At 50.2% G+C, this 27,542-nt stretch overlaps 3 protein-coding genes across 5 annotated transcripts in view; 2 read left to right on the plus strand and 1 right to left on the minus strand.

Moving 5' to 3' along the window:
• Window positions 1–5,948, plus strand: part of NOTCH1 (notch receptor 1) — a 103,966-nt gene extending 98,018 nt beyond the window's left edge. The window contains exon 34 of the mRNA XM_039364155.1: window positions 853–5,948. Coding sequence (XP_039220089.1) covers window positions 853–2,217 — 1,365 coding nt within the window. The 3' untranslated portion in view covers window positions 2,218–5,948. The remainder of the gene's footprint in view (window positions 1–852) is intronic.
• Window positions 1–27,542, minus strand: part of LOC120317510 (zinc finger protein 501-like) — a 661,069-nt gene that overhangs the window by 513,432 nt on the left and 120,095 nt on the right. The gene's annotated exons all lie outside the window — the stretch shown is intronic.
• Window positions 7,841–27,542, plus strand: part of SEC16A (SEC16 homolog A, endoplasmic reticulum export factor) — a 66,408-nt gene continuing 46,706 nt past the window's right edge. For all 3 annotated transcript variants that reach the window (XM_039364157.1, XM_039364158.1, XM_039364159.1), the window contains exons 1-5: window positions 7,841–7,996; window positions 15,549–19,127; window positions 19,654–19,781; window positions 23,478–23,566; window positions 24,693–24,813. In XM_039364157.1, coding sequence (XP_039220091.1) covers window positions 15,630–19,127; window positions 19,654–19,781; window positions 23,478–23,566; window positions 24,693–24,813 — 3,836 coding nt within the window. In that variant the 5' untranslated portion in view covers window positions 7,841–7,996; window positions 15,549–15,629. The remainder of the gene's footprint in view (window positions 7,997–15,548; window positions 19,128–19,653; window positions 19,782–23,477; window positions 23,567–24,692; window positions 24,814–27,542) is intronic.

Consider the following 27,542-nt stretch of genomic DNA (forward strand, 5'->3'; position numbering starts at 1 on the left):
ATTTATTTATTTATTTATTTATTTATGAGACTTATATACCGCTTTAAGTGCAAGCACTCTCTAAGCGGTGTACACCAGTAAATATATATATTTACATTGCCCCCAACAATCTGGGTCCTCATTTTGCCTACCCCGGAAGGATGGAAGGCTGAGTCAACCTTCAGCCGGTGAGATATGAACCGCTGACCTGCTGAACACAGTCAGCTAAAGTGGCCTGCAGGACTGCACTCTCACTGCTGCGCCACTCTCGGCTCTTCGATGTCTCCTTCATTCACACAAGTCTTTTACAACTTTTCTGGCCAGAGCGGTGAATTGAGTAGCACGGCCATTAAGTGAATGTAGCTTCTTCCCCCTTGACTTTGCTTGTCAGAAGTTCGCAAAAGGGGGGGGGGTGTCACATGAACCCGGGATGCTGCGACCGTCGTAAATACGGGTCAGTTGCCGAGTGTCCGAATTTGGATCACATAACCACGGAGATGCTGCAACGGTTGTGTGAGAAACGGTCGCAGGTCGGTTTTTTTCCCAGTGCTGCTGTCACTTGGAATGGCCACTAAAAGACCTGTTGTAAGTTGAGGAGTGCCTATTTCTGCATGTACAGAGTCATTTTGGTGTAGTGGTTAGCGCAGCACACTAGAAACTGGGAGATGGTGAGTTCCAATCCTGCCAGAGGCAGGAAGCCAGCTGGGTGACCGTGGCCCCTCGCTCCCTCAGAGCCTTCGAAAGAGGCAGTGGGAGCCCCTTCTGAAAAAGCGTCCCCTCCCAAAAAAACCTTCCCACTCGGCCGCACCCAAAGCGGTGGACGCTCATTATTTTTTGGGGGGGGGTCTGACGTCCTGCTTCCCTGTCTTTTAGGAAGAGACCCCCTTGTTCTTGGCAGCCAAAGAAGGGAGCTACGAGACGGCCAAAGTCCTCCTGGACAGCTTTGCCAACCGGGACATCACGGATCACATGGACCGCCTGCCCCGGGACGCGGCCCAGGAGCGCATGCACCACGACATCGTGCGCCTGCTGGACGAGTACAACCTGGTGCGGAGCCCGCCCCTGCACAACGGGCCTCTGGCCACCCTCTCCCCGCCCCTCTGCTCACCCGGCGGCTACCTGGGCCACCTGAAGCCAGGCGGGCAGAGCAAGAAGGCCCGCAAGCCGAGCACAAAAGGGCTGAGCTGCAACGGGAAGGAGCCGAAGGGGCTGAAGGCCCCCCGGAAGAAGTCGCAGGAGGGCAAGGGGTGCCTGCTGGACGGCTCCGGCATCCTCTCCCCGGTCGACTCCCTGGAGTCTCCGCACGGCTACCTCTCGGACGTGGCCTCCCCGCCTCTGATGACCTCCCCCTTCCAGGCCTCTCCTTCCGTGCCCCTCAACCACCTGACCGGCATGGCGGACCCCCACCTCAGCATCAGCCAACTCAACCTGGTGGGAAAGTCGGATCTGGGCCTGGGGGCCGGACCGATGCAGCCCTTCGAGTCGGGGGCCTCCCGCCTGTCCCACCTGCCCGTCTCCGGCGCCAGCACCATCCTGGGCGGGGCCTCGCTCAACTTCGCCCTCAGCGGGAGTCAGTGCGAGTGGCTGAACCGCCTGCAGAGCAGCCTGGTGCCCGGCCAGTACCACCCCCTGAGGAGCGCCCTTCCGCAGGGCACGCACCCTGCCAGCCAGGCCCTGCCCCACGGGCTGCTGGCGCCCCTGCACGGCGGCGGCCCCCCTCTGCCTCCCATGATGACCTACCAGACCGTCCCCGGTGGCCACCTGCCCACCCACTCCCAGCCACACCTGCTGCAACCCCAGCAGCCGCAGCAGCAGCCGCCCCCACCGCAAGCCCACAGTGGGGCCACGAACACTGCCCCCCAAGTGGGGGCCAGCTTCCTCGGGAACGAGCTGGGTCAGGTGGAGCTGCAGCAGCCAATGAGTGGCGGCGCCCTGGCTGTCCACGCCATCCTGCCGCAGGACACCCAGGTGCTGGCCACCTCCCTCCCCCAGGGCCTGAGCACCACCCAGTTCCTGACTCCGCCTTCCCAGCACAGCTACCCCTCCCCCATGGACCACACACCCAGCCACCAGCTCCAGGTGCCCGACCACCCCTTCCTCACGCCTTCGCCCGAGTCGCCGGACCAGTGGTCAAGCTCCTCCCCCCATTCCAACGTCTCTGATTGGTCGGAAGGGATCTCGAGCCCGCCCACCAGCGTGCAGCCCCAGGTGGGGCGCATCCCGGAAGCTTTCAAGTAAGGGGGCAGCTGAGCAGCATCCCGGAGGCTGCCCTGTGAGACGGGCGGACCCCGTGGTTGAACTGGAGAAATCTTTTTCTTCCTTTTTTTTTTCTAAAAAAAAAAAAAATATTTTTGCATACATTGTAAGTGGAAATGTCGCTGTGTTCTTCCCTCTTTTTTAGTATTTATTTATGTACTTTTTCTTTTATGTGAAAACACTGCCGTTTTATTTATACGTTTTGTTTAAGAATTCCATGGGCTGCATTCGCTATTCCAACAAATAGAAAATCTATTAATGGGGACTTTTTTTAAATTGACTTTTTTTAAAAAAGAAAGAAAGAAAGAAAAAAAGAAAGAAACGTTTTTATCATGCTTTTGTCTAGAGAAACAGTCTTCTGTAAGATCCGTGATAGTAAAATGACACATATTTATTGATCAGGGTATTTTTCCTGATCATTTTAAAAACAGAATAAAAAGGGGAGGGGCAATTTTGTTTTTTAAAAAATGTACCTATGTGAGCAAAAATAATTTAAATATAAGTTGATGGTTTATTTTTAAAGAGCGCTTTAAAATATTCCCTTGGTGTTGATGCTATAGATACATAGATATATCGGTTTTAAAAATACAAGTAAAAATTTGACTCTTGGGAATTTCCATTTGTAGTAAAATAATGATCACCAAGAGAAATTTAAGAAATAAAAGTTGAATCAACCAAGCTTTCGTCAAAAGAAAAAAGCTTGGTTGACGAAAGCTTGGTTGATTAAACTTTTATTTCTTAAATTTCTCTTGGTGATTACGTATCAGTTTTCTACATCAGCTTCTAGGTGTGTTCGATTCCCTCCCAACATTCCTAGCTAGTGTGGCGGCTGGGAATTTGGGGGAAGTCATCCAGTGCACACTTGGGCAGTCCAAGGATATTGATATCGGACAGGGTCTGTCAACCTTTGCAACTTTTAAGGTGCATCAACCAATTCCAGCTGAATTCCGCGCAGCTTGAAGCCTGCTGGCTGGGGAACTCTTGAGAGGTGAAGTCCAAGGCAGAAAACCACTGATAACAGGGATCACGAATCTTTGTATGCAAGTTTCAGTATTACCTAGTTTATCCATCGTTTTGCGTGAAAACTGAGCGCGTACCTTTATTTATTTTAAATACTGCCTATGATCAAAAACCAGGATCAGAGGTATGGAGCTGCAAAGGAGTTCCAGATGCTTCTCCTCTCCCTCCTCCCCCCCCCCAGATGTGCCCTACTTGTTGCCAATGTAAAAGGAACGGAAAACCTCCAGTGGGTCAGGCATAGAGTAAGGAAGTAATGCTCTGTGTGTGTGTTTTTTTTTTAACAAGGCGGCTGTGATCCTAACTCACGGTTGGGCACTGTACCTAAGGCAAAGTTAACAAGAAGAGAGGTTGGGATAACTATGAGGAAAGGTTGAAGGTCTGTTGACCCAGCAGAAAAAAGGAGACTAATAATCTCCGTAGGGCCCCTGAGTGGGAGCAAGATAGTGTTAGGCATGTTTTGACTAGAACCCATCAAGAGATGGAGATGGCAGCCATTCATTTCCATGGGAAGGCGGGATTGGAACCCTGCTCCCACTCTTTCCTGGCCTTTCCAATGCCTGCCTGCATCTTACCTGGCAATGGGTGAGAGTAATAGACCCATAGGTTAGGAAGACCCCAGGTTAGGAAGACTAATGGAGGTTGGGAATGAGAAATAATGGAGGGGTTTCCATGGGTGTAAAGCCTATGGAGATTCCCAGTCACCCAGGACATGGTTGTCCCCAAGGTGCTTTTTCAAAACGCAACTGGACTTTGTTTTTACTTGAAAACGTTTCGCTTTTCATCCAAGAAGCTTCTTCAGTTCAGGAACATTAGTAGGAATGGATGGGTCGGGACTGAAGAAGGTCCTTGGATGAGAAGTGAAACGTCGTCAGGGAAAAACAAAGTCCGGTTGCCTTTTTGAAAAAAGCACCTTTGGGACATGGGTTTAAAGGGCGCCCCGTTCTCGAGACAGGCTGTCTAGAGAGAAAATTCTCTTCGCTGACCAAAGTCCAGGGCAGAAGTTCCAGCCTTTCTGCCCGTCTCCTGGCCTCCAAAGCGCACCTGAACATTCATGAGCCAGGTCAGTGTCTCGAGGCAGCAACATCCAGAAGCTTTAGGCCAGGGGTAGGCAACCTTGGCTCTTTTATGACTGGTGGACTTCAACTGCTGGCTCAGGAATTCTGGGAGTTGAAGTCCACGAGTCATAAAAGAGCCAAGGTTGCCTACCCCTGCTTTAGGCCATGCAGATTAATCTGTGTTGCATCCCTCACACAGCTGGAGGTGGCTGGAGAAGATTGCGCACCGCTTCAAAATTGGGGTTTCCAGAGCGGAAGACGGGGAGTACTTAGCAGCTGGAAGGAGCCAGTGTAGGAACCACAGGGATGTGGCTTTGCAAAACTTGGCCACAAGTTGACCACCGCTTGCTAGCACCATCTTCTACCCAGCCTCTGTCCAGTTTCAGGAAGCGGATTGCTGGGATCCTCCTAATTCTCACGACAGAATTGCCACCAGTTTGTGTCCTTCGCCCAGAAAGACCCTCCCGCTTTTTAAGAATTGGCCGCTTGTGTTTGCGATGGTTTTATTCGCTTTTAGAGAGAAAGGGAGATGGGGGGGGGGGAGCCCAGCAAAGCCGGCCGAGCAGCTGAACTTGTACACAAATAAATAAATAAATATATATACAGTATGCGCCTATGGCAAAGCTAATGTTTTGTAAATATGGAGTCAGTTGTGTTTTTTGTTTTTTTTTTACATGAAATGATATGGGTGGATTTTGTTTAAAAAATCTGAACGGTTAAACTGAAAGAAAGCATTGCACCGGTGAGGGGTGTTGAAAATATTGCTCAAAAGGAAGAAAAGGTTTATTAGCTGGTAAGAGTGCAACCCTGTGCTTGGGTCCTTTGGAGTAAATGCTACAAAGCAGTCCTTGATTTAGTTATGAGTTTATTAGCCATTGGAAATTACATTGAAAAAAAAAGTGATTCATAGCCTCACACTTACCAAAAATCTCAGCGGGAGCAAAATTCAGGCATTTTGCAGATGGTTGCAGGGTCCTGGGGTCAGGAAAGTCGCCCTTTGCACTTTCCCAGGAGCTTCCAGCAAGCAACGTCAATGGGGGGAGATGGGTTTGCTTAATGACCACAGTGATTCATTTAGTGACTGTGACAAAAAAAGGGGGTAAAATTAGATATAACTCAGTGAGCACATTGCTCAGCCATGGAAGCTGTGGTCCCATAAGTCAAGGACTACTTTTAAAGGAACATCCTCCGAGATGCCCAGGTAGGACTGATCTGTAGCTGCGTTGGCAGTGCGCTTTTGGGCAAGATGGTACATATTTTCATGAACTGTAATCCTGAGGAAGACATTCTTCACCTTTTGGATGTTGAACACACTGGTGCCCTCTCTTGGGGAATCTGATGCTCTCCCAAGCTTCCTTTTTTCTTTTTTCTTTTTTTGCTTGGAGGACCTCTGGAGGAGATAGGAAAGTGTTGGCACGTCTCTACAATGAGTGATTTTTTTAACACCCCTCTTGGTGTCAGATCTTTTTATGTTTTATAAATTAGACTGTAGTTTATAAGTCAGAGATGTGGGAGATTAAAAGAAGCAAACCTGTAATTAAAAAAAAACCATGCAAAATTGTAGTTTGCAAAAATGACACCTTTTATTTTATTTTGTTAAATGATTTGCAATAAACTATGCCAGTGGGCATTTTAGAAGGTTGTGGTCTTGCTTTTCTTTCAGATTAAGTAATTTGATTCAGGGAAGGAAATGTGTGGGTTTTTTTTTTTCCCAACACTAGAGGAGGTCACAAAATCCTCAAAAGCGTTCTTACATTCTTATTTCAGTGAGATAAAAATTAACTATCTATGTTGATTGTGAGAGATATACCTCAGAGCTCATTAAGGCAATACCTTTAATCAGTGCTTTTTTTGTAAAAAAAAAAAAGGTGCCGGAATTCACACACCTTATACAACCTGCCTTGCCTACCCTACAAAGTTCCAAAGTACCCTACTACTACTACTACTACTACTAATAGTAAAGTTGGAAGGGACCTTGGAGGTCATCTAGTCCAACCCCCTGCTCGGGCAGGAAACCCTACACCATTTCAGACAAATGGCTGTCCAGTCTCTTCTTAAAAACTTCCGGTGTTGGAGTATTTACTGCTTCTGGAGGCAGGTTGTTCCACTGATTAATTGTTCTCACTGTCAGGAAGTTTCCATTCAAAAAAGGTGCCGGAACTCCGTTCTGGGCATTCTATGACAAAAAAAGCCCTGCCTTTAATTGGGCTGACAAAAGATCTACCAAGTTACTGTACCTTTTCTAGTTTCCAGAAAAATTCAATCATGGAGATTAGTTGGTGGAAGAAAGAAACAGTTGGGAAAATGAAACTCTTGAAGTCATCTGTAAAACGGAGTGGTGAGGTACTTCAGACGTGCAAACTGGAACTTACCTGGCCCAAATGTGTCAGGCCGTGATATGAGCAAATACAAATCTTGCTGGGAAAAAATCACAAGTAAATGTAATCCTACCTTTTTTGGAAAAAATTCCCAGCTATTAAAAATCAGTGATTTTCATCCAATGGACAAGTGGATCTTTTGACCCTGGAAAACAAAAGAGAAATCAATTCCCATGTTTACACTAATAAAAATCAGTTCCTGGTACTTTTACAGATAACAGCCATGTCATTTTTTTTTTACAACAATACAAAATAGTGCGCCATAGCCGCCTTCATTAATTTTCCAGTTTGGCCTAATCTGAGATTTGCAAAGCTATAAGTAGTAAATGCTAAGATTTGATTTGATGTGATAGCAAATGTCCGTCAAGGCCAAGTTCAATAAGGTGACCAAGGAGAAGTCAGACCCATGAAGTGTTGCAGCATTGAGTACCCAAGCCTAAAGTAAGAAACTTCAAAGCAAAAACAGAATTCTGGGAGTTGAAGTCCACAAGTTTTAAAGTTGCCAAGGTTGAGAAACACTGCTCTATAGGGTCTCCTCCTTGAGCAGGACAGGTTGGACTAGAAGACCTCCAAGGTCCCTTCCAAACAGTCCTGCTGTTCTCTTAGCATGCTCAGAGGCAAGCCGGACTGGGCCCGGGCTTCGGGGATTGCAAGCTCTTTCCGCCTCCCTCTGCCAGAGAGACAGCTTGCAATTGCCCGGGAACGAAAATGCTCGAGGGCTTTTTTTTTTTGCCGAGGGCAAGAAAACGTGGACACACTTCCGGTCCGCCTAGTTAGAGGAACCGCTCTAGCCCGGAGCTCTTTGTCCACGGATATTCGGTTGCCTCTGGAAGCAGCTGCGGAGACATTTAAATAAGAAAAAAAGCTTTGACATGTCTCCATAGAGATAGAACAAAATGTAGACAATATCTATCCTCGGCATCAGAAACTTGCGAGTCCCCATTATATATGTCCAGGGCCCTGACCTCAGAAAAGAACGTGCGGCAAAGCAAAGACGCCGTTAAAACTGTTTCAACGAACGCTTCAGCGGCTGTCATGTTCGTGCGTGCTGCCGCTTGGCGTCGGATCTGCTTGTGGCACCACGACGGCACTGTGGGGAACGACTCTGCTTTCCTAGCTCTAGGGGCAACCGCCTGCCGGAGCGCGGGCGTGGGCGGGCGGGCGTGATGACGTCACGCGCACGGGCCGAACGTGACACGTCAGCGCTGCCGCTGGAGCCGGATGTTGCAAGATGGCGGCGGCGGCGGCGGCTGTGGCGACCGAAGGACCCGGCGGCGCCGGCGGCGCGTGCTGAGGGAGCCGCCTCAGGTGACCTCCCGGTTTAGGAGCGCCGCGGGCCGCGGGCCCGGCTGCGGAGGGCGGGGCTTGACGAGGGGACGGGAGGGGAGGGATGAAGCCTCCCGCTTCAGGAGAAGTCTATCTCGTTGAGGCAGCGTCGGTCACCGTGGATGGTTCCTGGGCGGGAAGGATCTTTCCCCCCGTGTCGGGCAGGATGGCGGAGCAAAGGAGGCCGGGCAAGGACGAGGGAGAGGCGGCACGGCTCGATGTGCCACGTCTCCTCCCGGCTGTTCCTGTTTGGGCCCAAGGCGGTTTGGAGACCCCCCCCTCCCTTTACCCCCCCCCCACCGGTCCCTTCAGGTCAGAGGCGGTCCTCGACTTACGGCCAGAGTTGAGCCCAAACTTGCTTTTGCCGAGTGAGACGTTGAGTGAGTTTTGCCCCGTTTTACGACCGCCTTTGCCACGGTTGCTAAGTGAATCCTCGCCGTTGTTAAGTTAGTGGCACAGCTGTTACGTGAATCTGGCTTCCCCCTTGAAGGAGGGAGGGGGGGGAGAGACTGCGACTGTCGTAAATGTGAACCCGTTGCCGAGCGTCTGAATTCGGATCGTGTGATCACGGGGATGCTGCAAAGGCGGTAAGTGTAAAAAAAAAAAAATGCGGACCTAAGTCGCTTTATTCAAGGCCGTTGTAACTTTGAATTGTTACTAAACGGAACTGTTGTAAGTCGAGGACTCCCTGTGTTTATTTATTTATGAGACTTATATACCGCTTTAAGTGCAAGCACTCTCTAAGCCAGTGGTTCTCAACCTGTGGGTCGGGACCCCATTTGGGGTCGATCGACCATTTCACGGGGGTCGCCAAACCACGCTGTCCGCCATTTTGTTCCCTTTTCCCTAGCTGTCCTACTCCCTCTTATGGGTGGCCACACCCACTTGGGGGTCACCACAACATGGGGAACTGTATTATGGGGTCATGGCATTAGAAAGGTTGGGATCACCACAACATGGGGAACTGTATTATGGGGTCACGGCATTAGAAAGTAAGCGGTGTACACCAGTAAGCAATGTGTGTATGTGTATATATATTTACATTGCCCCCAACAATCTGGGTCCTCATTTGACCTACCCCGGAAGAATGGAAGGCTGAGTCAACCTTGAGCCGGTGAGATTTGAACCGCTGACCTGCTGAACACAGTCAGCTAAAGTGGCCTGCAGTACTGCACCTCTAACTGCTGCGCCACCTCGGCTCATTTGATATTTCGCTTTTTTAAGTCCATCCTGATGCTTTTGGGGCCCAGGAAGCAGAAACGCCAAGAGACAGAGGAAGGGGCTGAGTGTCAGGTTGGCTTCTTTGCCTGGGCAAACAAAACCGAAGGCGCCCAGGAGTGGCTGAAGATTCAGGCGCCCAGTAGAGTTGCTGGGTGACGGGGCGCAGAGCCACAGGTGGGGGGACTGCAGACCCTGGCCACTGGGCACAGCCTCCGAAATGGATGGTGTGCAACATGTAATGCGTCAGGTACTGGAATGCAGGCAGCCCTCAACTTATAACAGTTCATTTAGTGACCAAAGTTGCAACGGCACTGAAAAAAGGGACTTGTGATCATTTTTCACAGTTACAAATCTTTGTAGCATCGCCATAGATCGTGTGATCAAAATTCAGAAGCGTGGCAACTGTCTCATATTCACGACAGCTGCAGTGTCCAGAGGTCATGTGATTGCCTTTTGCAATCTTTTGACAAGTGAAGTCAATGGGGACATAAGTCAGATTCACTTAAAATCAGGTAGGTAGGTAGGTAGGCAGGGAGAGAGAGAGAGAGATCCCCAGCCTTTTGGGCACCAGGGACCGGTTCCGTAGAGAGAGTTTTTTCTGCGGAACAGAGGGTGTGTGGTTTTGTGTACTACCTGCATCTTGTGGATGGAGCTTTGCTTGTTTGTGAAGACCGGTTGCTGGCATGCCGTGGCCTGGTACTGGGGACCTCTGAGATAGGTAGGTAGGGAGGGAGGGAGGGAGGGAGGGAGGGAGAGAGAGAGAGAGAGAGAGAGAGAGAGAGAGAGAGAGAGGTGATTGATAGATAAATAGATAGATAACCTTTACTGTGATTTTTTTTTACTGTGGGCACATTGGCACACATTAAAAATGAAATTCTGTTGCCTGCTCTCAGTGTTCACATGCATAACACACATAAAAACATGCTATATACATACATATGTAGTACCTACACCTTACATATAAATACACATAGATATTAATCACTGTCCATCTTGAATATGTAGCGGAAAGAGGAAGCTTGAGAGTTCACAGGGTTGATTCTGTATGGAACAAAACTGGCTGAATCTGGATGTTCTGTCTCTGATACCACGGAGCCCTCTGCCGCCAGGGAACAAGGAAAACAGGTCGTGAAGAGGATGTGTAGTGTCAAGTCAGGTTACTAACTTATCAGCTGCAGTGATTCACTTAACAACTGTGCCAAGAAAGGTGGTGAAATGGGGCAAAACTCACTTAACAAATGTCTCACAACAACAGACATTTTGGGCTTAATTGTGGTCATAAGTTGAGGACTACCTGTATCTGGGATTTAGCCTTGGAAGTCTGGCCCATGTTAAAAAATGGTGTGCTTTTTCCTGGTGCCTTATCTCCAGGCATCCACGCGTCAGGCAGCTGGCAAAGGAGCGGAGCAATCTCGTTCCAAATGCATGGAGGGTAATATGCATGGAGTGTTGTTCAGGCTCTGTCTGAAATCTAAACCCATTTTTTGGACTTAGATAATGTAAAAATCACTCGGAGGGGAATGAGGACACAGGAGAATCTAGGGCGCTACAAACCCCTTGAGAAGTTTGGGAACATAGAAGCGACATTTGGAAGGCTGATGCAATACCTGTAGCGAAATTCAGTCGTGGATTCTGAACTATCAGGATGTTCCAGTAGAGCACGTTTCTCTTGGCCTTCCCCTACTTAAGTTAATGTTCTCCACAATCAGATGATTAGTTTAATAATTAGATTCCCTTGGTGAATGGAGGTGCCTTGTTTTAGTTTAAAGTTTGAATTGCTGCTCTTGCTAGAGACATAAACCACAGTTGTTTGCGCTTGTTCAGACTGAACAAACCTGGATGAGGTGCCGGTGTTTTTGGAAACCGTCTCCTTTGCTACCATTGGGGTCTCTTATCACATCTTTTTCTTGAAACTGTAAATCTACCTAGGATTTCTGTTCTTTTTACATTACTATTAATTAAATTACTAATTAAACCTAATACGGAAAGTTCCTTGTAAATAAGGTAACAGTACTTCTCTTCCCTCTTGTGAGAGGCATGTTAGATCTGTTCGTGGCACTGAAGGGAGAATAAAGCTGCTTTTTAAATTTTTTTGAAGCATTTACAACCACCAGCAACAAAACCAATTCACAATATTTTCTAATAGAGAGCTTTAATCAAAAAAAGATTAAGACGTAAGTAGGGAATTCCTTTTAAAATAAAGTATCTTTCACATAGCGGAAAATAACGTTTGAAAAGGCCCACATGCCTACTGCTTCAGTGACTCCATCCAGCCACCTCCTTCTCTGTCGTCCCCTTCTTCTCTTGCCCTCCATCTTTCCCAGCATCAGGCTCTTCTCCAGGGAGTCCTTCCTTCTCATTAGGTGGCCAAAGGACTTGAGTTTCCACTTCAGGATCTGGCCTTCTAAAGAGCAGTCGAGGTTGATCTCTTCTAGGACTGACCGGTTTGAACGCCTTGCAGTCCAAGGGACTCGCACGAGTCTTCTCCAGCACCAGAGTTCAAAGGCCTCCATTCTTTGGCGCTGAGCCTTTTTTTTATGGTCCAACTTTCACAGCCATACGTTGCAACTGGGAAAACCATGGCCTTGACTGTACGTACTTTAGCTGGCAGGGTGATGTCTCTGCTTTTTAGTATGCTGTCTAGATTTGCCGTAGCTTTCCTCCCCAGGAGCAAGCGTCTTCTAATTTCTTGGCTGCAGTCCCCATCTGTGGTGATCTTGGAGCCCAGGAAGATAAAATCTGTCACCACCTCCATTTCTTCCCCATCTATTTGCCAGGAACGGAGAGAGCCGGATGCCATGATCTTGGTTTTCTTAATGTTGAATTTCAAGCCAACTTTTGCAACCTATTATTGGAACCTTTTGAAAGTGCATTAGCCTTAGTTTGGTTACATTTAGTGTGTGATCAGCTATTAGCCCAGGGACTTCTTTGCTGCCTTCGGATTATTATTCCTCCTCTGTTGTCTTTAAAGTGAAGACAAATTTGCTGCCTTTAATTCATTCCTTCTCATCTCTGCCTTGCTCCAGTTCAAAGCTTTGTTTTGCAATTATTTGTAAAAACAGGATAAACATTTTCTGTGTCACTTTCATGTTTACTTCTGTCTTTTACTCTAGGTAAGTGTTTCTCAACCTTGACAATTTTAAGGCATGTGGACTTCAACTCCCAGAATTCCACAGCCAGCAATGCTGGCTGTGGAATTCTGGAAGTTGAAGTCCACATGCCTTAAAATTGTCAAGGTTGAAAAACACTGCTCTAGGTCATAGCTATTGAGGAAAGGGTAGGGCAGTGATGGCGAACCTTTTAGAGACCACGTGCCCAGATTGCAACCCAAAACCCACTTATGCATCATCGGGTGCCGAGTGGATGTGGCCCATTGGCTGAGTGTGGCCCATTGGGTGGGCATAGCTGCGGTGGTAACGGCAGACTGGGTGGGACTAAAAAGTTCAATCAATCAATTCCAACTTTGCAAGGTCTTTTTTTCCCCCCGGGAGAAGTTGAAATTAACTGATTGATTGAACCTTTTTTTTTTTTTGTGTACACATGGCGGAGGCCTAAAGCCAAAAGGTGTTATAAAACCCAGTGAAGGCCTAGGACTGGGGCGACGGCGCGTGTGCCCACAGAGAGGGCTCTGAGTGCCACCTCTGCTACCTGTGCCATAGGTTCGCCACCACTGGGATAGGGGCTTCTCTTGAATGCTTTTCCTGTTTTTGAGGAGCCAGTGATAGAATTTATGTGACTGAGTAGAATGTTGCACTAAGCAAAAATGCGCTTTAACTTTTAACTCAAGAAGTCACATTAAAGCTTGTGTATTAAGCACTAAAACTTTAAGGTGATTTCTTGAGTTCTTGTTACAGTGGTGGGATTCACACAACTTGCTGAACCAAGGCACATCACATTAGGTGTCAACCTGGTGTTCAGTTTTCCAGCCCACTGATGTGCATGTTTTCTGTCCAGAATATCACGGGTATGGCTTGTGATGTAGGCACAACAGATCACAAGGTGTAACAAACTTCTCCTCAGAACAAGAAGTCTTAGACTCCTGATCAGCAAGAGTACTTTTCCTTCCCTGCCGTTGGATTTCAGACCCCCTAAAAGGCCACAGAGTAAGGAAGACCAAATTAGTTCACAGCTGAGATGTGTGTCCCTTAAGGGCTAGCGGCACTTTCCTCAAATCCCACCATTCAGGAATTCTGGGAGGTGAAATCCCGAAACACACCACGAGGAAGGCTGTGCCACTGACCCCTTCTTCTGATTCTGATGAATTTGGTGGAAAGCCCACCGAAATGTTTGCTTCCCAGATCCCGTGAGGTTCTTGTCCTTAAAGTTATTTGAAAGTAGATGATGTTGTTGTTAATTGCGAAGTCGTGTCCGACCCATCGCGACCCCATGGACAACGTTCCTCCAGGTCTTCCTATCCTCCACCATCTTCTGGAGTCCATTTAAGTTCACGCCTATTGCTTCAGTGACTCCATCCAGCCATCTCATTCTCTGTCGTCCCGTTCTTCTCTTGCCTTCCATCTTTCCCAGTGAGTCCTTCCTTCTCATTAGGTGGCCAAAGTATTTGAGTTTCAACTTCAAGATCTGGCCTTCTAAAGAGCAGTCGGGGTTGATCTCTTCTAGGACTGACCAGTTTGAACACCTTGCAGTCCAGGGGACTCGCAGGAGTCTTCTCCAGCACCAGAGTTCAAAGGCCTCCATTCTTTGGCGCTCAGCCTTTCTTATGGTCCAACTTTCACAGCCATATGTTGCAACGGGGAAAACCATGGCCTGGACTATGCGCACTTTTGTTGGCAGGGTGATGTCTCTGCTTTTTAGTATGCTGTCTAGATTTGCCATAGCTTTCCTCCCCAGGAGCAAGCGTCTTTTAATGTCTTGGCTGCAGTCCCCATCTGAGGTGATCTTGGAGCCCAGAAAATGATGATGATGGACAGTAAATGATGGACAGGTGCAAATCCATGCCATGGGTGGAAATGTGTCCCTTGTCTCTGGAGATTTGCCAGGAGACTGGCAAAAGTTTTTGGGTACCCGAAAGGCGTTGAAAATTAACATGACCTACTTTTAAAGTTCTGCTTACCCAACGTGTTGGGAAGAAATAACAGTCTGCCTTTCCACCAGAGGGCAAGAGATGGGCGTAATTCAAAACCTCAGAAAAGGCTTCTGCGAGCCTGCTTTTCTTTCTTGCCTTACCCAGTGCTGATTCCCCCCCCCTCCCAATAGCTGAGTCTGATGGAATAGGGAGGAAAAATCAGGCCTGCAACCCGTTACTAGAAAGTGCTGCAGCTTAGGTGAAAGTACTACTCCCTTGATACAAAAGCACAGCACAAAAAGCATCTCTGAGCGAGCCTTTATCAAAGTACATAAATTATAGACCAGTAAGGAAGCACATAAGATTATTCAGATGCCAGAATCCCTTCTGGGCCTAGAACAGTGTTTCTCAATGCTGGCTGTGGAATTCTGGGAGTTGAAGTCCACATGCCTTAAAATTGTCAAGGCCGAGAAACACTGGCCTAGAATTTAAGATGAGAAAATCAAAGTAGGAGGCTTGCTTGTGCCACGGGATCCTGGCTTTATCCATTATCACTGGTATTGTTTCACGAACTGAAACAATACCAGTTTCTACTCGAGCTTCCTAGCCAGCTGCTTTGCCTCCTTTGTGCTGGATGGGGCTGCCACTCTGGGCTCCAGTGGTGGCCTAATGGACCTGCGCGAGCTGGCGGTGGTGGCTGCAGGTGTGGCCACAGAGAGGGCTCTGAGTGCCGCCTCTTGCACGCGTGCTGTCAGAATCCAATTATACTTCATCTCCAGTTATCAATTATAGAAAACCCCATTTCTGCCCTCTCTGGATTCTGTCATAAAGAGAGGGGGGTGAACAAAGGGGCTTTATGGCCCTCACTTCCTTTGGTACAACTTCAAAGGGTTTGAATGTAGTTCATGTAGTTCTCTCTGAAGTCTCCCTCCAGCCGGAAGAAAGGAAAAAAGGGGTGGGATTGTGATGCCTGAAACTGTCACTGGAAGAGGGGGGTGATTGGGTGGGACTACTGGGGAACCCCTTAAAACCTCGAATGGGAGAGCTTGAACCCCAAGTCCTGTCTAGAACGCCTGCAACCATTTTCTCTTAATAAAGGATTCCTGTTGGAAGAATTATTCCAAGAGTTCTGTCTTCTTAAGATGCAAAGTGGGGGGGGGGTCCTTACACGTGCCATAGGTTCGCCACCACTGGTTTAGTGCTATCATAACTTCAGGTGTTCGCTGAGCGAGCGGTTATATATGGAGGACTACCACTAATTCCACTTTTCTGTCTTCTTCCCTCCAGCTTGTGCCTATGAAGGCAAGCCAGCTCCGCTGCATCTGCTGTTCCTCTTCAGGTGGCAAGTGACTTGGCTCCACTTTTATCATGCAGCCCCCTCCTCAGACAGCCCCCCCAGGGGTCGGAGGCCCTCCTCCTCTTGCTCCCTCCTGGAACATGCATTGGCGAAATGGCCTCTACGGCAGGCGGGCCAACGCCCCCACCTCCGCCGCCACCGCAGCGGCTGGACCTGTGCAACCTGTGACAGACCCCTTTGCCTTTGGCAAACAAGGCCCCCGGGGCTCCCCACTGAGCAGCGCCCCCCAAGGAGACCCAGCACCTGCCAAAGGCTCTTCTTCATCGGCTTTCCCTCCGTCGGCTGCTCCCCTTCACCTGTCCTCTGAGGACCTTCCTCACACAGTGACTCCGTCGTTAACATCTGTCTCAGCCTCCCAGTCAGGGACCGGCGGCTCAATTCCCACGTCCACAGCCTCCATGTCGACCTTCCCCCAAAGGGTCACCAACAACACCGAAATGCATCAAAGCGTAGAGCACGGCCCACCACGCCACACGGTGGACCAGCCTCAGCCCGTGAGGATTGCCCCGGAAAATCCTCTTTCGGCTTCCGTCCCGGGCAGGCCGTCGAGTGGGCCTGATGTGAGTAGGAATCCAGGCAACCCCGCTGCGGTCCCATCACCATCGCCGGCCTTCTCGCTCCTCCAGCAGACGGTGCCTCAGTGGATGCCTCCCCAAAGTTCTGCTTATTTGCCTTACCCAGAGCCCCTGTCCCAAAATGCCTTTGGGAGTGCTGCGCATTCCAGCATCTCTGTTTCCCATCCGGGCTCCCAGCTGGATCGCCACCCAACTCCCCCTCAGCAACCTGGGCTCCCCGGTGTCCCCCAGGCGCCCTTCACGCTTGCCGAGGCCTCCGGCGTGACTCTGCCCCCCAGTAGCGCTTGGCAGGGCCCCCGGGGCACCAACGCTTGGGCCAGCCAGCTGCCCCAAGAACACTTTTACTTGCAGCCCCTGGAAGCGACTTATCCTTCGGGCCACCCGACTTCTCAGGAAAACATCGGCCACGCCCAGGGGGTCTGTGAGGCAGGAAGTCGGCCGTGCCCGGACGAGGCATATTCAGGGACGATCTCCATGTTCTTCAAGGGGGACGAGACTGAGAACGAGGAGATCCTTTCCTCGGAGAACAGCGCCCACGCTGCCCGAGCGGACGCGGATGCCTTCCACCAGACGATGGGTCACACGTATTACCAGCCCTTGCACGACCACCAAGGGCCACCGGCTCATTTTTCCCCAGCCCAGGCTAATGCAGCGACGGCGGCAGAGGCAGCCCCCAAGGAGGTGGACGCCCCACGTTTCCCTAGAGTGGCGGTCGCTCAGCAGGCCAGTGAGAAGGCGCCCTTTCTTGGAGAGGACAGAGCCAGCCTCGTTCAGCAAGCAGGAAGCTGCCCTGCCAGCGGCCTGTACGAAAGCGTGGAAAACCAGGAGTGCGTTCAGAACCAGGAAGTCTTGCCGAGGGAGCCTCCGTCGCAGAACCGTTCCTCCCCGGCGGCAGCCTCGGATTCCAGCCGGTACGCCTCTCTGGCCCCACTGCTTCCCAAGAACCACGCCGGGGGGAGCCATCTGGAAGGAGGACCCAACCTGGAGGCCCCCAGCGGGTTCCCACGGCCCGTCCGGCCTGACAGCGTCTCTTCTAACTATAGCAACTTGAGCCCCAGGAGCGCGGCTGGCCCGGCCCGGCCTCAAGAGCTGGGGACGTTCATTCAGCAGGAAAGCGGGAAGCCCGAGCAGGAGGCTTCCCGCTGCTTTTTTAAGCAGATTGACTCCTCTCCGCTAGGAGCAGACGTGGGGGCGCAGGAGCCTGGCAAGAATTACCGCAGCCCCCCCTCCCAGGCGCCGACGCCTAGCCCCCCCAAACCCATGGGAGTGTTTCAGACCAGTGTCAACAGCTGCTTTGAGCCGGTGAGGTCCCACAGCCTGGGCACGAAGCCCCCCGAGACCGATCCGGCAAAGGTGGCGGCCGAGCTGAGAGAGGACCGTCCCAGCCAAAGGGCTGCCCAGAGAAGCGCTGTGGTTTCCGTGGCCTCCCCAGGGAATCTGGAGCAGCCTCCCGACAATCTGGAGACCCTCTTCCTGCCCCCCGCCCACTCCTTGCCCCTCTCCCTTGTGGGCAGGAGTGGGAGCCCCCGGCAGCCGGCCAATGGGGCCGGGGTGGAGAAGAGAGCCACCACTAGAGCTCAGGGACTGGGGAAGAAGTGCGAGAGTCCAGCCACCACCCTTTGGGCGCACAACGAACTGCCCAGTTTTGGGGGCAACGTGCTCCTTGCCCCTGCCGCCCCTGCGGTGTATGTCCCGGCGAAGCCATCCCCGCGGGTGGTTCAGCCCCCGGAGGGAGCGTTGCCGGGGTCCCGCGCCGGAAGCCTCCCGTCTGAGAACTTGGAAAACCCTCCCCAGTTGGGGGACGACGAGGCCATTTCCTCTCAGGGGAGTCTGGGTTACGCCAGCCTCCTCTCCTCCCCCCCGACGGAGGCGCTTCAGAACCAGCCGGTCCTGCTTGCCCCGCCGAGTCAGATTGGCAGCCTGGCCCCGCCCGCCGGTTCCTCTCTTTCGCTTCAGCTGGGCCAGCCCGAAAACAAGCCCTTAGCCAAGGCCCCGGGGACGAGCGGCTGCAGCTCATCTGCGGAGAAGCTGCCTGGGGGCCCAGTTCACTCAAATGCTAGTTTCTTCCACAGCCCACTTGGCACAGCTGAAACTGCTGCCCCCAAACCGCTGGTTCAGTCTGGGTCTCAAGCCCCCCTTAACTTAGCTAGGGACGGCCCCCAACCCCCCGCCACAGAAGGGCTGCCTTTGGAGAGTGCTGGCCAGCCGGCTGCCAGTGTTCCTGTCTCCCACGCCGCTGGCCTGGCTCCACTCGGGGGGCCCAGCAGTAGCCTGCTTGGCTGGGCTCAGAACGCCTCCAATTGCCCAGAGCTTTCCAGAGTGCTGGATCTGGCCGGAGCAAGGCCTCAGGAGCAGAGCAGGGCCGGGGCTGGCCCTCAAGGCCTCGGCCAGCCACTTTGGGGCAACCAGGGCTTTCCTCTGGCGCCCGGACCGGCTGGCCCTGGTGAGGCCCAGGCTCGAGGCCTGCAGCAGTTCTACCAACAGGTCACCAAGGACTCGGGGCCCATGGTGCCCTCGGAGCGAGGCATGACCATGGAGCAGGGCCCGGCAGCTTCTCGGCACCCTTCCCTTTCCCCCAACCTCCAGATGCCTCCGGGAAACCGTGCTCGGGGGCCGAGTCCGAGGCCTTGCTCTGGCGCTCTCTTGCAAGGCAGTTCAGCCCTACCTCCGCCCAGCCATCCTCAGCCCAGCACCGACTTCAGGCAGGATCCCCGCCTCCCCCCCGGTGTTGGGCCTCCTCCTGGATCGACGGCCACAAGCGGCCCCCCACCCGCTCGCCCCCCCTCACGCCATGAGGAGCAGTACCCTCCTTCGCAGAACCCCCAGAATGCCTACGGCCTGCCCCCCAACTCTTCCTACTACTACTACCGGCAGCCATACGACGGCTACTCCTACGCCTCCGTGGATCCGAGGGCTGCTCACCTCAACTACCAGGTAGAGTGAAACGTGCTCTGGTCCTCTTCAGCCACCCTCAGGGGGACTCCCTGGGCCGGGACTGCAGGGGCGATCCTGGGTGGGGCGGGCCCAGGTTTAAGACGTTCCGCCCGCGTTCACATTTGGGAGGGGGAGGTTCTTCAGCGAAAACTCTTCCCACCTGGAGCAATTGTAGGGGCCATTTTTCAGACTAGAGATTTCTGCTGGAGGACAGAATTGTTGGCCAGAGAGGAGAAGGAGGAAGAGATTTTCTCTTCCAAGGCCGCCTTCGATATGGCGGAAGGTGGTAATCCAAACCCCCGAGAACTTCAGCCCCGGCTGCCTTTGAGCCTGAAGGCCTTATTTGAAGGGCTCTGAAGTCACGTTGGCCTTTTGGTGGCAGGGTTACAACCGGCTTGTGTTCATTTCATTTCCACCTGGAAATTTAGCTTTTGTGTTCTTTTTTTGATGCTTCTGACACCCGGGAAAGGAGCGTGCTCCAAAGGTACGCTCCTGAGTAACGTCAACCTTTTTGTCTCTCTCGGAGGACGCTTACGGCCAGTACAGCGCTGCCTACACCCAGTACGACCAGGCGGCTGCCTATCGAGGCTGGTACTCTGAACCTGAGCGCCCCAGTTCGAGAGCCAGCCACACTTCGGAGAGGCCGCGCTCCCGGTAAGCGACGTCGGCATCTCGAAGGCATTTTGCAAAAGAGGGAGCGGGAGCGCGGATGTAAACGCTTTTATTTGGCCCACTTTGGGAAGTGCAAGTCCCTTTTCAAGCATGTCAGCTAATCGCAGACGTTCCCGGAAAAGCCCTAGAAAAGGGAACGTGATTTCTGAAAGCTGGGCCAATGAAAGCATTTGTACTGCCCAGTAAGATTTTCTTCTAGGTCACATTGGTGTCTGCCCCTTTCTCTTTTATCAAAGACATTTTATTGACTGTCTGGTAGATCTGCTTCAGTGTTCTCTGCCCGACCCATGCAGACTGCAGTAATATGGTCCAAGGGCCTACTCTCCTTGTGCCTAGTGGAGTATTTGCAGTTCTCTTTCACTGGTGGAATTCCGTGTGAAATTGGACACTTTCAAAGACTAAGAAAAGGAGGCTGGGTGCTTCAGTAGGCTGGTTTTTCTCCTTTGGGTTGACATTTTGGTCACCAGTAGTCCTCAACTTACTACTGTTTTTTTTTTTATTAAAAGTTTTTTATTTTTTCCATGTAAACGTTATATATATATAAAAAAATACAATAGAATTTTGAAATAAGATAAATTCATAACCATTGGTACGACCTGCCCACTCCCCCCAGGCCGCGTCCACCCTCTCTTAAAACATTCCCTACTTCCCTCCTTTTTCTCACTTCCCATCCTACTCTCTTCCCCTCCCCCTCTCCTCTCACTGCCCTACTTCCTCTCTACACTTGCCCACCTCTCATCCCTATCAAACCCATGAACCCATGATAACCCATGATAACCCATGCCCAGGCCGCACCCCTATAAGCAACTATTATCTATATTACACTTACCCAATTTACTGCTGTTATTAATATAGAACAGTGGTGGCGAACCACAGGTGGCACTCGGAGCCCTCTCTGTGGGCACACGCACCTTTGCCCCAGCCCCACCTCCTCCCACGGTCCCTTCCTCACCAGCAGCCCCCCCCCCCGAGGAGAGTCGCCCCCGGGCGCGGCCCACATGAAGCAGCGCAGCCAAAGACATGGTAGCCGGGCAGCGGGGGCAAGACTCCACCCTTGCACCCCGTCGTGCGCAGATGATGCTGTGAGGCATGGGTGGAGGATGTGGCCGCCATGGCGTTGCTGGGCTGCCTGGGTGATCTGTGGCGGGCCGTGGAGGTGGTGGGTGGCTCAGTGGACAGGGCGGAGCAGGGACAGGGATGGGGGGGCGGTTTTGGGGCACTCGGTCTCTCAAAGGTTCGCCATCACTGATATAGAATATAGAATTCTTTATTGGCCAAGCATGATTGGACACACAAGGAATTTGTCTCCGGTGCATAAGCTCTCAGTGTACATAAAAGCAATAAGTGATAAATCAGAGTCATTGTAAAAATACATCCATCATAAAGATACAACACTTAGTGATAGTCATAGGATACTAAATAAGCAATCAACATGAATCATACTAGAATACTAAATAAAACAATATATAAATCATAAGATAAAGCAACTGTAAGGACCCACCCCATTTTGCATCTTAAGAAGACAGAACTCTTGGAATAGTTCTTCCAACAGGCATCCTTTATTAAGAGAAAATGGTTGCAGGCGTTCTAGACAGGACTTGGGGTCCAAGCTCTCCCATTCAAGGTTTTAAGGGGTTCCCCAGTAGCCCCACCCAATCACCCCCCTACTTCCAGCGACAGTCTCAGGCATTACACTCCCACCCCCTTTTCCTTACTCCCGGCTGGAGGGAGACTTCAGAGAGAACTACATGAAAGGTAATAGCCCCATTGTTATGGTTAGTCCTTTTGGTGATATCCACATCCAGTTCCTTTGAAGTGTACTGAAGGAAGTGAGGGCCATAAAGCCCCTTTGTTCACCCCCTTCCCTTCCTCGTATGGCAGAATCCAGAGAAGGCAGAAATGGGGTTTTCTATAGTTGATAACTAGAGATGAAATATAATTGGATTCTGACAGCAACAAAGCTATAGTCATAAGAAGATGGGGAATAGGAAGGATGAGAAGAAGAATAGCAATACAGCCTCACTAAATAGTTTGACAGTGTTGTGGGAATTAGTTGTTTAGCAGAGTGACGGCATGGGGGGAAAGACTGTCCTTGTGTCTAGTCGTTCTGGTGTGCAGTACCCTATAGCGTCGTTTTGAGGGTAGAAGTTGAAACCGTTTATGTCCAGGATGTGAGGGGTCTGCAGATATTTTCACAGTCCTTTTTTTGGCTCGTGCAGTATGCAGGTCCTCAAAACCTGGCAAAAATAAAGTAAATCACGGCCACATGTCCATGGAAATGGCCATAAATGCAGTCCGGTTGCCGAGCGCCCAAAATGCGGTCACGCGAGCAGGGAGGGGGCAGCCATCAGCAACTTTGGAACCAGATTGTAAATACCTTTTGGGGAGGGTCATCATAACTTGAAATGGCCCCAAGGCAACTGGTTTACAAGTCGAGACGGATGCCAAGATCTGAATTCCCCTCCCTTGAGCACATAATATTCAATCATAATTCCCTCCTCTAAATTGCTGTCATAGATCACAGTTCTCCAATCAGTTTGAAGGGCAAAGTAGCCTGCGGTTTCTTATCTTAACTAATCCCCACACACATTCTTTCTCCTCCCCTCCCACCATCATCTAAGTCAGTGACGGCGAACCTTTTAGAGACCGAGTGCCCAAACCGCAACCCAAAACCCACTTATTTATCGCAAAGTGCCAGAGCCATATCAGCATTGTGGTGCCCTTGAGGTTGGGGGTAGGTGTGGCCCACTGGGTGAGCGTGGCAGGATTGGGGTAGATCCAGGGGGTCTTTGGTGGGTGGGGCAGTGGGCAGGAGGTTCATCCTGCGGGGTGAGGCAGGGGGTAAGGCGGGGGTGCCCTTGCTGCGAGGCGAGGCGGGGGCGGCTTCTACCTGATACCATCAGCCCCCACACACAGAGGCCAGTGAGCGCATGGGGGGCGTGCTGTACCACCTCTATTCAAGCTTGCTAGCCAGCTGTTTTGCCTCCTTTGTGCTGGGTGGGGCTGCCACTCCAGGCACCAGCGGTGGCTTAATGGACCTGCGCGAGCTGGCAGCAGTGGCGGCAGGTGTGCCCACAGAGAGGGCTCTTGAGTGCCGCCTCTGGCACGCGTGCCATAGGTTCGCCATCACTGATCTAAGTTAACTCTAAAAGTACCACACAGCTTATACAGAGAGTGGTTGCCTCTTCATATTTTGTCAAAGCAAGAACATCCAATGTTAGCAGCGTTGACAACGGGGTACCTAAAAATTAGCCCTGTAGAGCAGAAGATCCAGAAATATATTGATTCATATTTGATCGATTGCATTTATATCCTATGTTTATGGGGGTTCTCAGTCGCCCAGATCATGGTGGTCTCAAAAGGTGTTTTTCCAAAAGGTAATTAGACTTTCCTTTCCAGAATCGGTCACCTTCCACTTCCAGTTTTGTTCCTGAGGAAGAACTGCAAAAAGTGGATAGGACTCACATAAACATCCTGATCTCCAGGGAAAAAAACAAACAAAACAGAATTGGGGGGGGGGGGAATCTGGCATTTCTCAAGAAACAACAAGCTGATGTGTTTCAACTGTAAGAAACCCCCGTGTGTACTTTTCAGCAGCGCTTCACGTGTGTTGCTAGCCTTGGGACTTACGAATTTCAATCTTCATCTTTTCTTTTCTCCCCCCCCCTCCCTCCCCAGACAAGATTATCCCGATGATTATTACACCACCAAAAGTGGATGGAATGGCTACTATGGAGACTATTACTCAAATCTGTATGATAACGGAGGTAAGGATATGCTCTGACATCAAAATATGCCAGTTTTAGTATACAAACTCCCCTAGCACAAGCCAGATTTTTATCTCTTTCATCTCTGTAGAGGCTATTTAAAGACCTTAAAAGTTTGAGCAAGCTACAAGTAGCCCTTGACTTACAGCAACAATTGGGGACTGCATTTTGGGCATTACGTTGTTACAGTCTTAAGTTGAGGCACCCGTGTGACCAGATCTGACTTTATGACATGTTTTGCAGTGAACCCTACAGTTGTATGAGTCCATTCTTCCAAACGGGTGTTTTTTGATAGAAACCAGCAAAAAAACAAAAAACCCATTGCAGATTGCTCCTGACTGTGGGAGATTGCAACCGGCTATAAAACCAAGTCCGTTGCCAAACTCCCCAATGTGGGCACAACATTTTGCAATTGCCAGACGAAATTTCAAACAGTCGTTAGGCGACGAGTCGCAAGTTGAAAACTGCCTCTATTTCAGGGACAGAGGCCACTTGCATTCACACGTAAAAGGATGCCGGTTAATTCTTGGCTATTCCTGATCTACATCCTGCCCACCGGGAGGAGACATATGCTGTTTTCCTTTTTGACCCAGCTGCTTTTCAAACCAGTAAATGCAGAGCCTCCATGATGACTGAGTGTCCCTGTAAGGACCCACTCCACTTTGCATCGTAAGAAGACAGAACTCTTGGAATAGTTCTTCCAACAGGCATCCTTTATTAAGAGAAAATGGTTGCAGGCGTTCTAGACAGGACTTGGGGTCCAGGCTCTCCCATTCAAGGTTTTAAGGGGCTCCCCAGTAGCCCCACCCAATCACCCCCTACTTCCAGCGACAGTCTCAGGCATTACGCTCCCACCCCCTTTTCCTTACTGCCGGCTGGATGGAGACTTCAGAGAGAACTACATGAAAGGTAATAGCCCCATTGTTATGGTTAGTCCTTTTGGTGATATACACATCCAGTTCCTTTGAAGTGTACCGAAGGAAGTGAGGGCCATAAAGCCCCTTTGTTCACCCCCTTCCCTTCATCGTATGACAGAATCCAGAGAGGGCAGAAATGGGGTTTTCTATAGTTGATAACTAGAGATGAAGTATAATTGGATTCTGACAGTCCCACTCTTCTGTTTCAGATCGTTACCCTTCAAATTATGACGCCAGGTTCCCAGATCCTCGGTTTTATGACCAGAGGTATTGGTACAACGCGGATCACAACCTTTACCCAAAGAAGGAACCCTCTCAACGTGGAAGCAGGTTTGTGAATATTTGACACCTCTGGGCTCCAAATGGATTTGGGAATGGTGACCTTCTGGGCCATTTTGGGGGGGGGGGGGGGCTGTGTGAGCAGAGTGAGGCAAACAGCATGAAAGGCAGTTGGGACTGCTTGAAATGGTGTTCCTCCAAGAAGGCTTAGTTCTTAAGCATGACTTTGCACCGAGGCCCTGGGGTCTGCTTCACACAGAGAGTGTAAAATGAAGCCTCAAGACCAGTGGTTCTCAACTTTTTTAAAGCCGCGACCCCCAACCGGTCGTAAGTCGAGGACTACTCAACCGGTCGTCAGTCGGGGACTACTCAACTGGTGCAGCACTGTTTGCAGAATGGGACTTTTGGCGGGCTCAGCAGGGCAGAGACAGCCTGGACAATTCCTATTGGCTTTGGAAAGCCAATCGAATTAGACTCTATTCAAGAGATCTATTCTATTGGCTTTCAAAAGCCAATAGAATAAAAGGGAGGAGCACAGCTAAGGAAAAGGGGGAAAAAATGGCGGACTGCGTTGTTTGGCGACCCCCATGAAATGGTCGTTCGACCCCAAATGGGGTCCCGGCCCACAGGTTGAGAACCACTGCTCAAGACTGTTTTAATTGCTGGCCTACTTTACAGCTTGTCAGACCAGCCTCCTTGTGCGTTTCAGCTGGAAACTTTTGATCCAAGGAAGTGCTCAGTTTGAGATTTGCCATGGGAGGCCAATAAAAAAAATGCCATTTTTTATTGACTAGAACAGAACAGAATAGAATCCTAGGGCTGGGAGACCTTGAAGTTCTTCTAATTCCCAACCCCTTGCCCATGACAGGAGACCTCATATTTTGTCTTTCCTTGAAAACCTCCAGCAATGGTGCACCCACAGCTTAGGGTGAAGATTAGGGAAGGCAAGCTTTTTAACGAGCTTCCATCCCTTGTTTCTTACCCCACCCTGAGAAAATTTGGAGGATAGTGTAAGTCCCTCCTCTGTATGGCAGTTGCTCATGTACCAGAAGACAGCTATCCTGTCACCCCCAATTTCCTCTCCTCATTAGGCTAGAGCAGGGGTAGGCAACCTTGCCTCTTTTATGACTTGTGGACTTCAACTCCCAGAATTCCTGAGTCAGCACGGCCGGTTCAGGAATATCGGGTATTGAAGTCCACAAGTCATAAAACACCCCTGGGCTAGACAGAATAGAATAGAACAGAATTCTTTATTGGCCAAGTGTGGTTGGACAGACAAGGAATTTGTCTCCGGTGCGTAAGCTCTCAGTGTACCTACAAGCAACAGTGATAAATCATGATCATAAATCAACATAAAAATACATTCACACTGTAAATCATAAGATGCAACACTTAGCGATAGTCATAGTATACTAGTTTTTAAAAAACAACATGAGTCATACTAACTAGTTCCCTTAACTCTTTCTCGTACGATTTATCTTCCATACCCCTTGTCATCTTAGTTGATCTTTTCTGCACTACTTCTAGGGTCTCGGCAACTTTTTTATATTGTGATGAACAGATCTGGATGCCGTATTCCGAGTGTTTAGTATGAAGTGGTACTATCGGTTCATGTGATCTTGATGTATCAATGCAGGCCAAGACCGGATTGATTTTTTTTTTGTCAGATGCAGCACACTGCTGCCTCATACTTAATGGTTGTCTGGTAGGACACCAAGACATCTCGCACAAGATAAGATAAGAGATAAGATAAGATGATAAGATAAGATAAGATGCCAAGATGGCGCAGCAGTTAGAGTGCAGTACTGCAGGCCACTTTAGCTGACTGTGTTCAGCAGGTCAGCGGTTCAAATCTCACCGGCTGAAGGTTGACTCAGCCTTCCATCCTTCCGGGGTAGGTAAAATGAGGACCCAGATTGTTGGGGGCAATGTAAATATATACATACATTGCTTACTGGTGTACACCGCTTAGAGCAGTGGTTCTCAACCTGTGGGTCGGGACCCCATTTGGGGTCGAATGACCATTTCACGGGGGTCGCCAAACCACGCTGTCCGCCATTTTTCCCCGTTTTCCCTAGCTGTCCTACTCCCTCTTATTGGTGGCCACACCCACTTGGGGGTCACCACAACATGGGGAACTGTATTATGGGGTCACGGCATTAGAAAGGTTGAGAACCACTGGCTTAGAGAGTGCTTGCACTTAAAGCGATATATAAGTCTCATAAATAAATAAGATAACCTTTGTCATTTTTTTTTACTGTGGGCACAACGGCACACATCAAAAATGAAATTTAGTTGCCTGCTCTCAAAGTGAAACACATACATGATGCACACCTAAACATACATATGTATAGACCCACATCCCTACAAATACGTAGCAATAAATATTAAATACTGTCCATCTTGAATATATAATGGAAGAAGGAAACTTGAGAGTTCACAAGGTTAATGCTGTATGGAATGAAACTCTGGCTGAATCTGGATGTTCTGCTACAGATACCACAAGATCATCTGTTCTACACCTAGGCATTTGGTTTTTTTCCTGCCTAGGTGTAGGACCTAACTTTTCTCACCACTGAATTTCATTTTGTTAGATAGGGCCAGGTCTGTCAAGATCCATCTGAATCTTGAGCCTATGTTCTGGAGTAGTGGTGGCGAACCTATGGCATGCATGCCAGAGGCGGCACTCAGAGTCCTCTCTGTGGGCACGCGCATTGTTGCCCCAGTCCCAGGCCTTCCGCTGGGTTTTATGAAACCTTTTCGCTTTAGGCCTCCACCAC

The sequence above is a fragment of the Crotalus tigris genome, unplaced genomic scaffold, assembly GCF_016545835.1.
Source record: "Crotalus tigris isolate CLP2741 ecotype Arizona unplaced genomic scaffold, ASM1654583v1 scf7180000019692.1526454, whole genome shotgun sequence".
NCBI classification, from domain to species: Eukaryota; Metazoa; Chordata; class Lepidosauria; order Squamata; family Viperidae; genus Crotalus; species Crotalus tigris.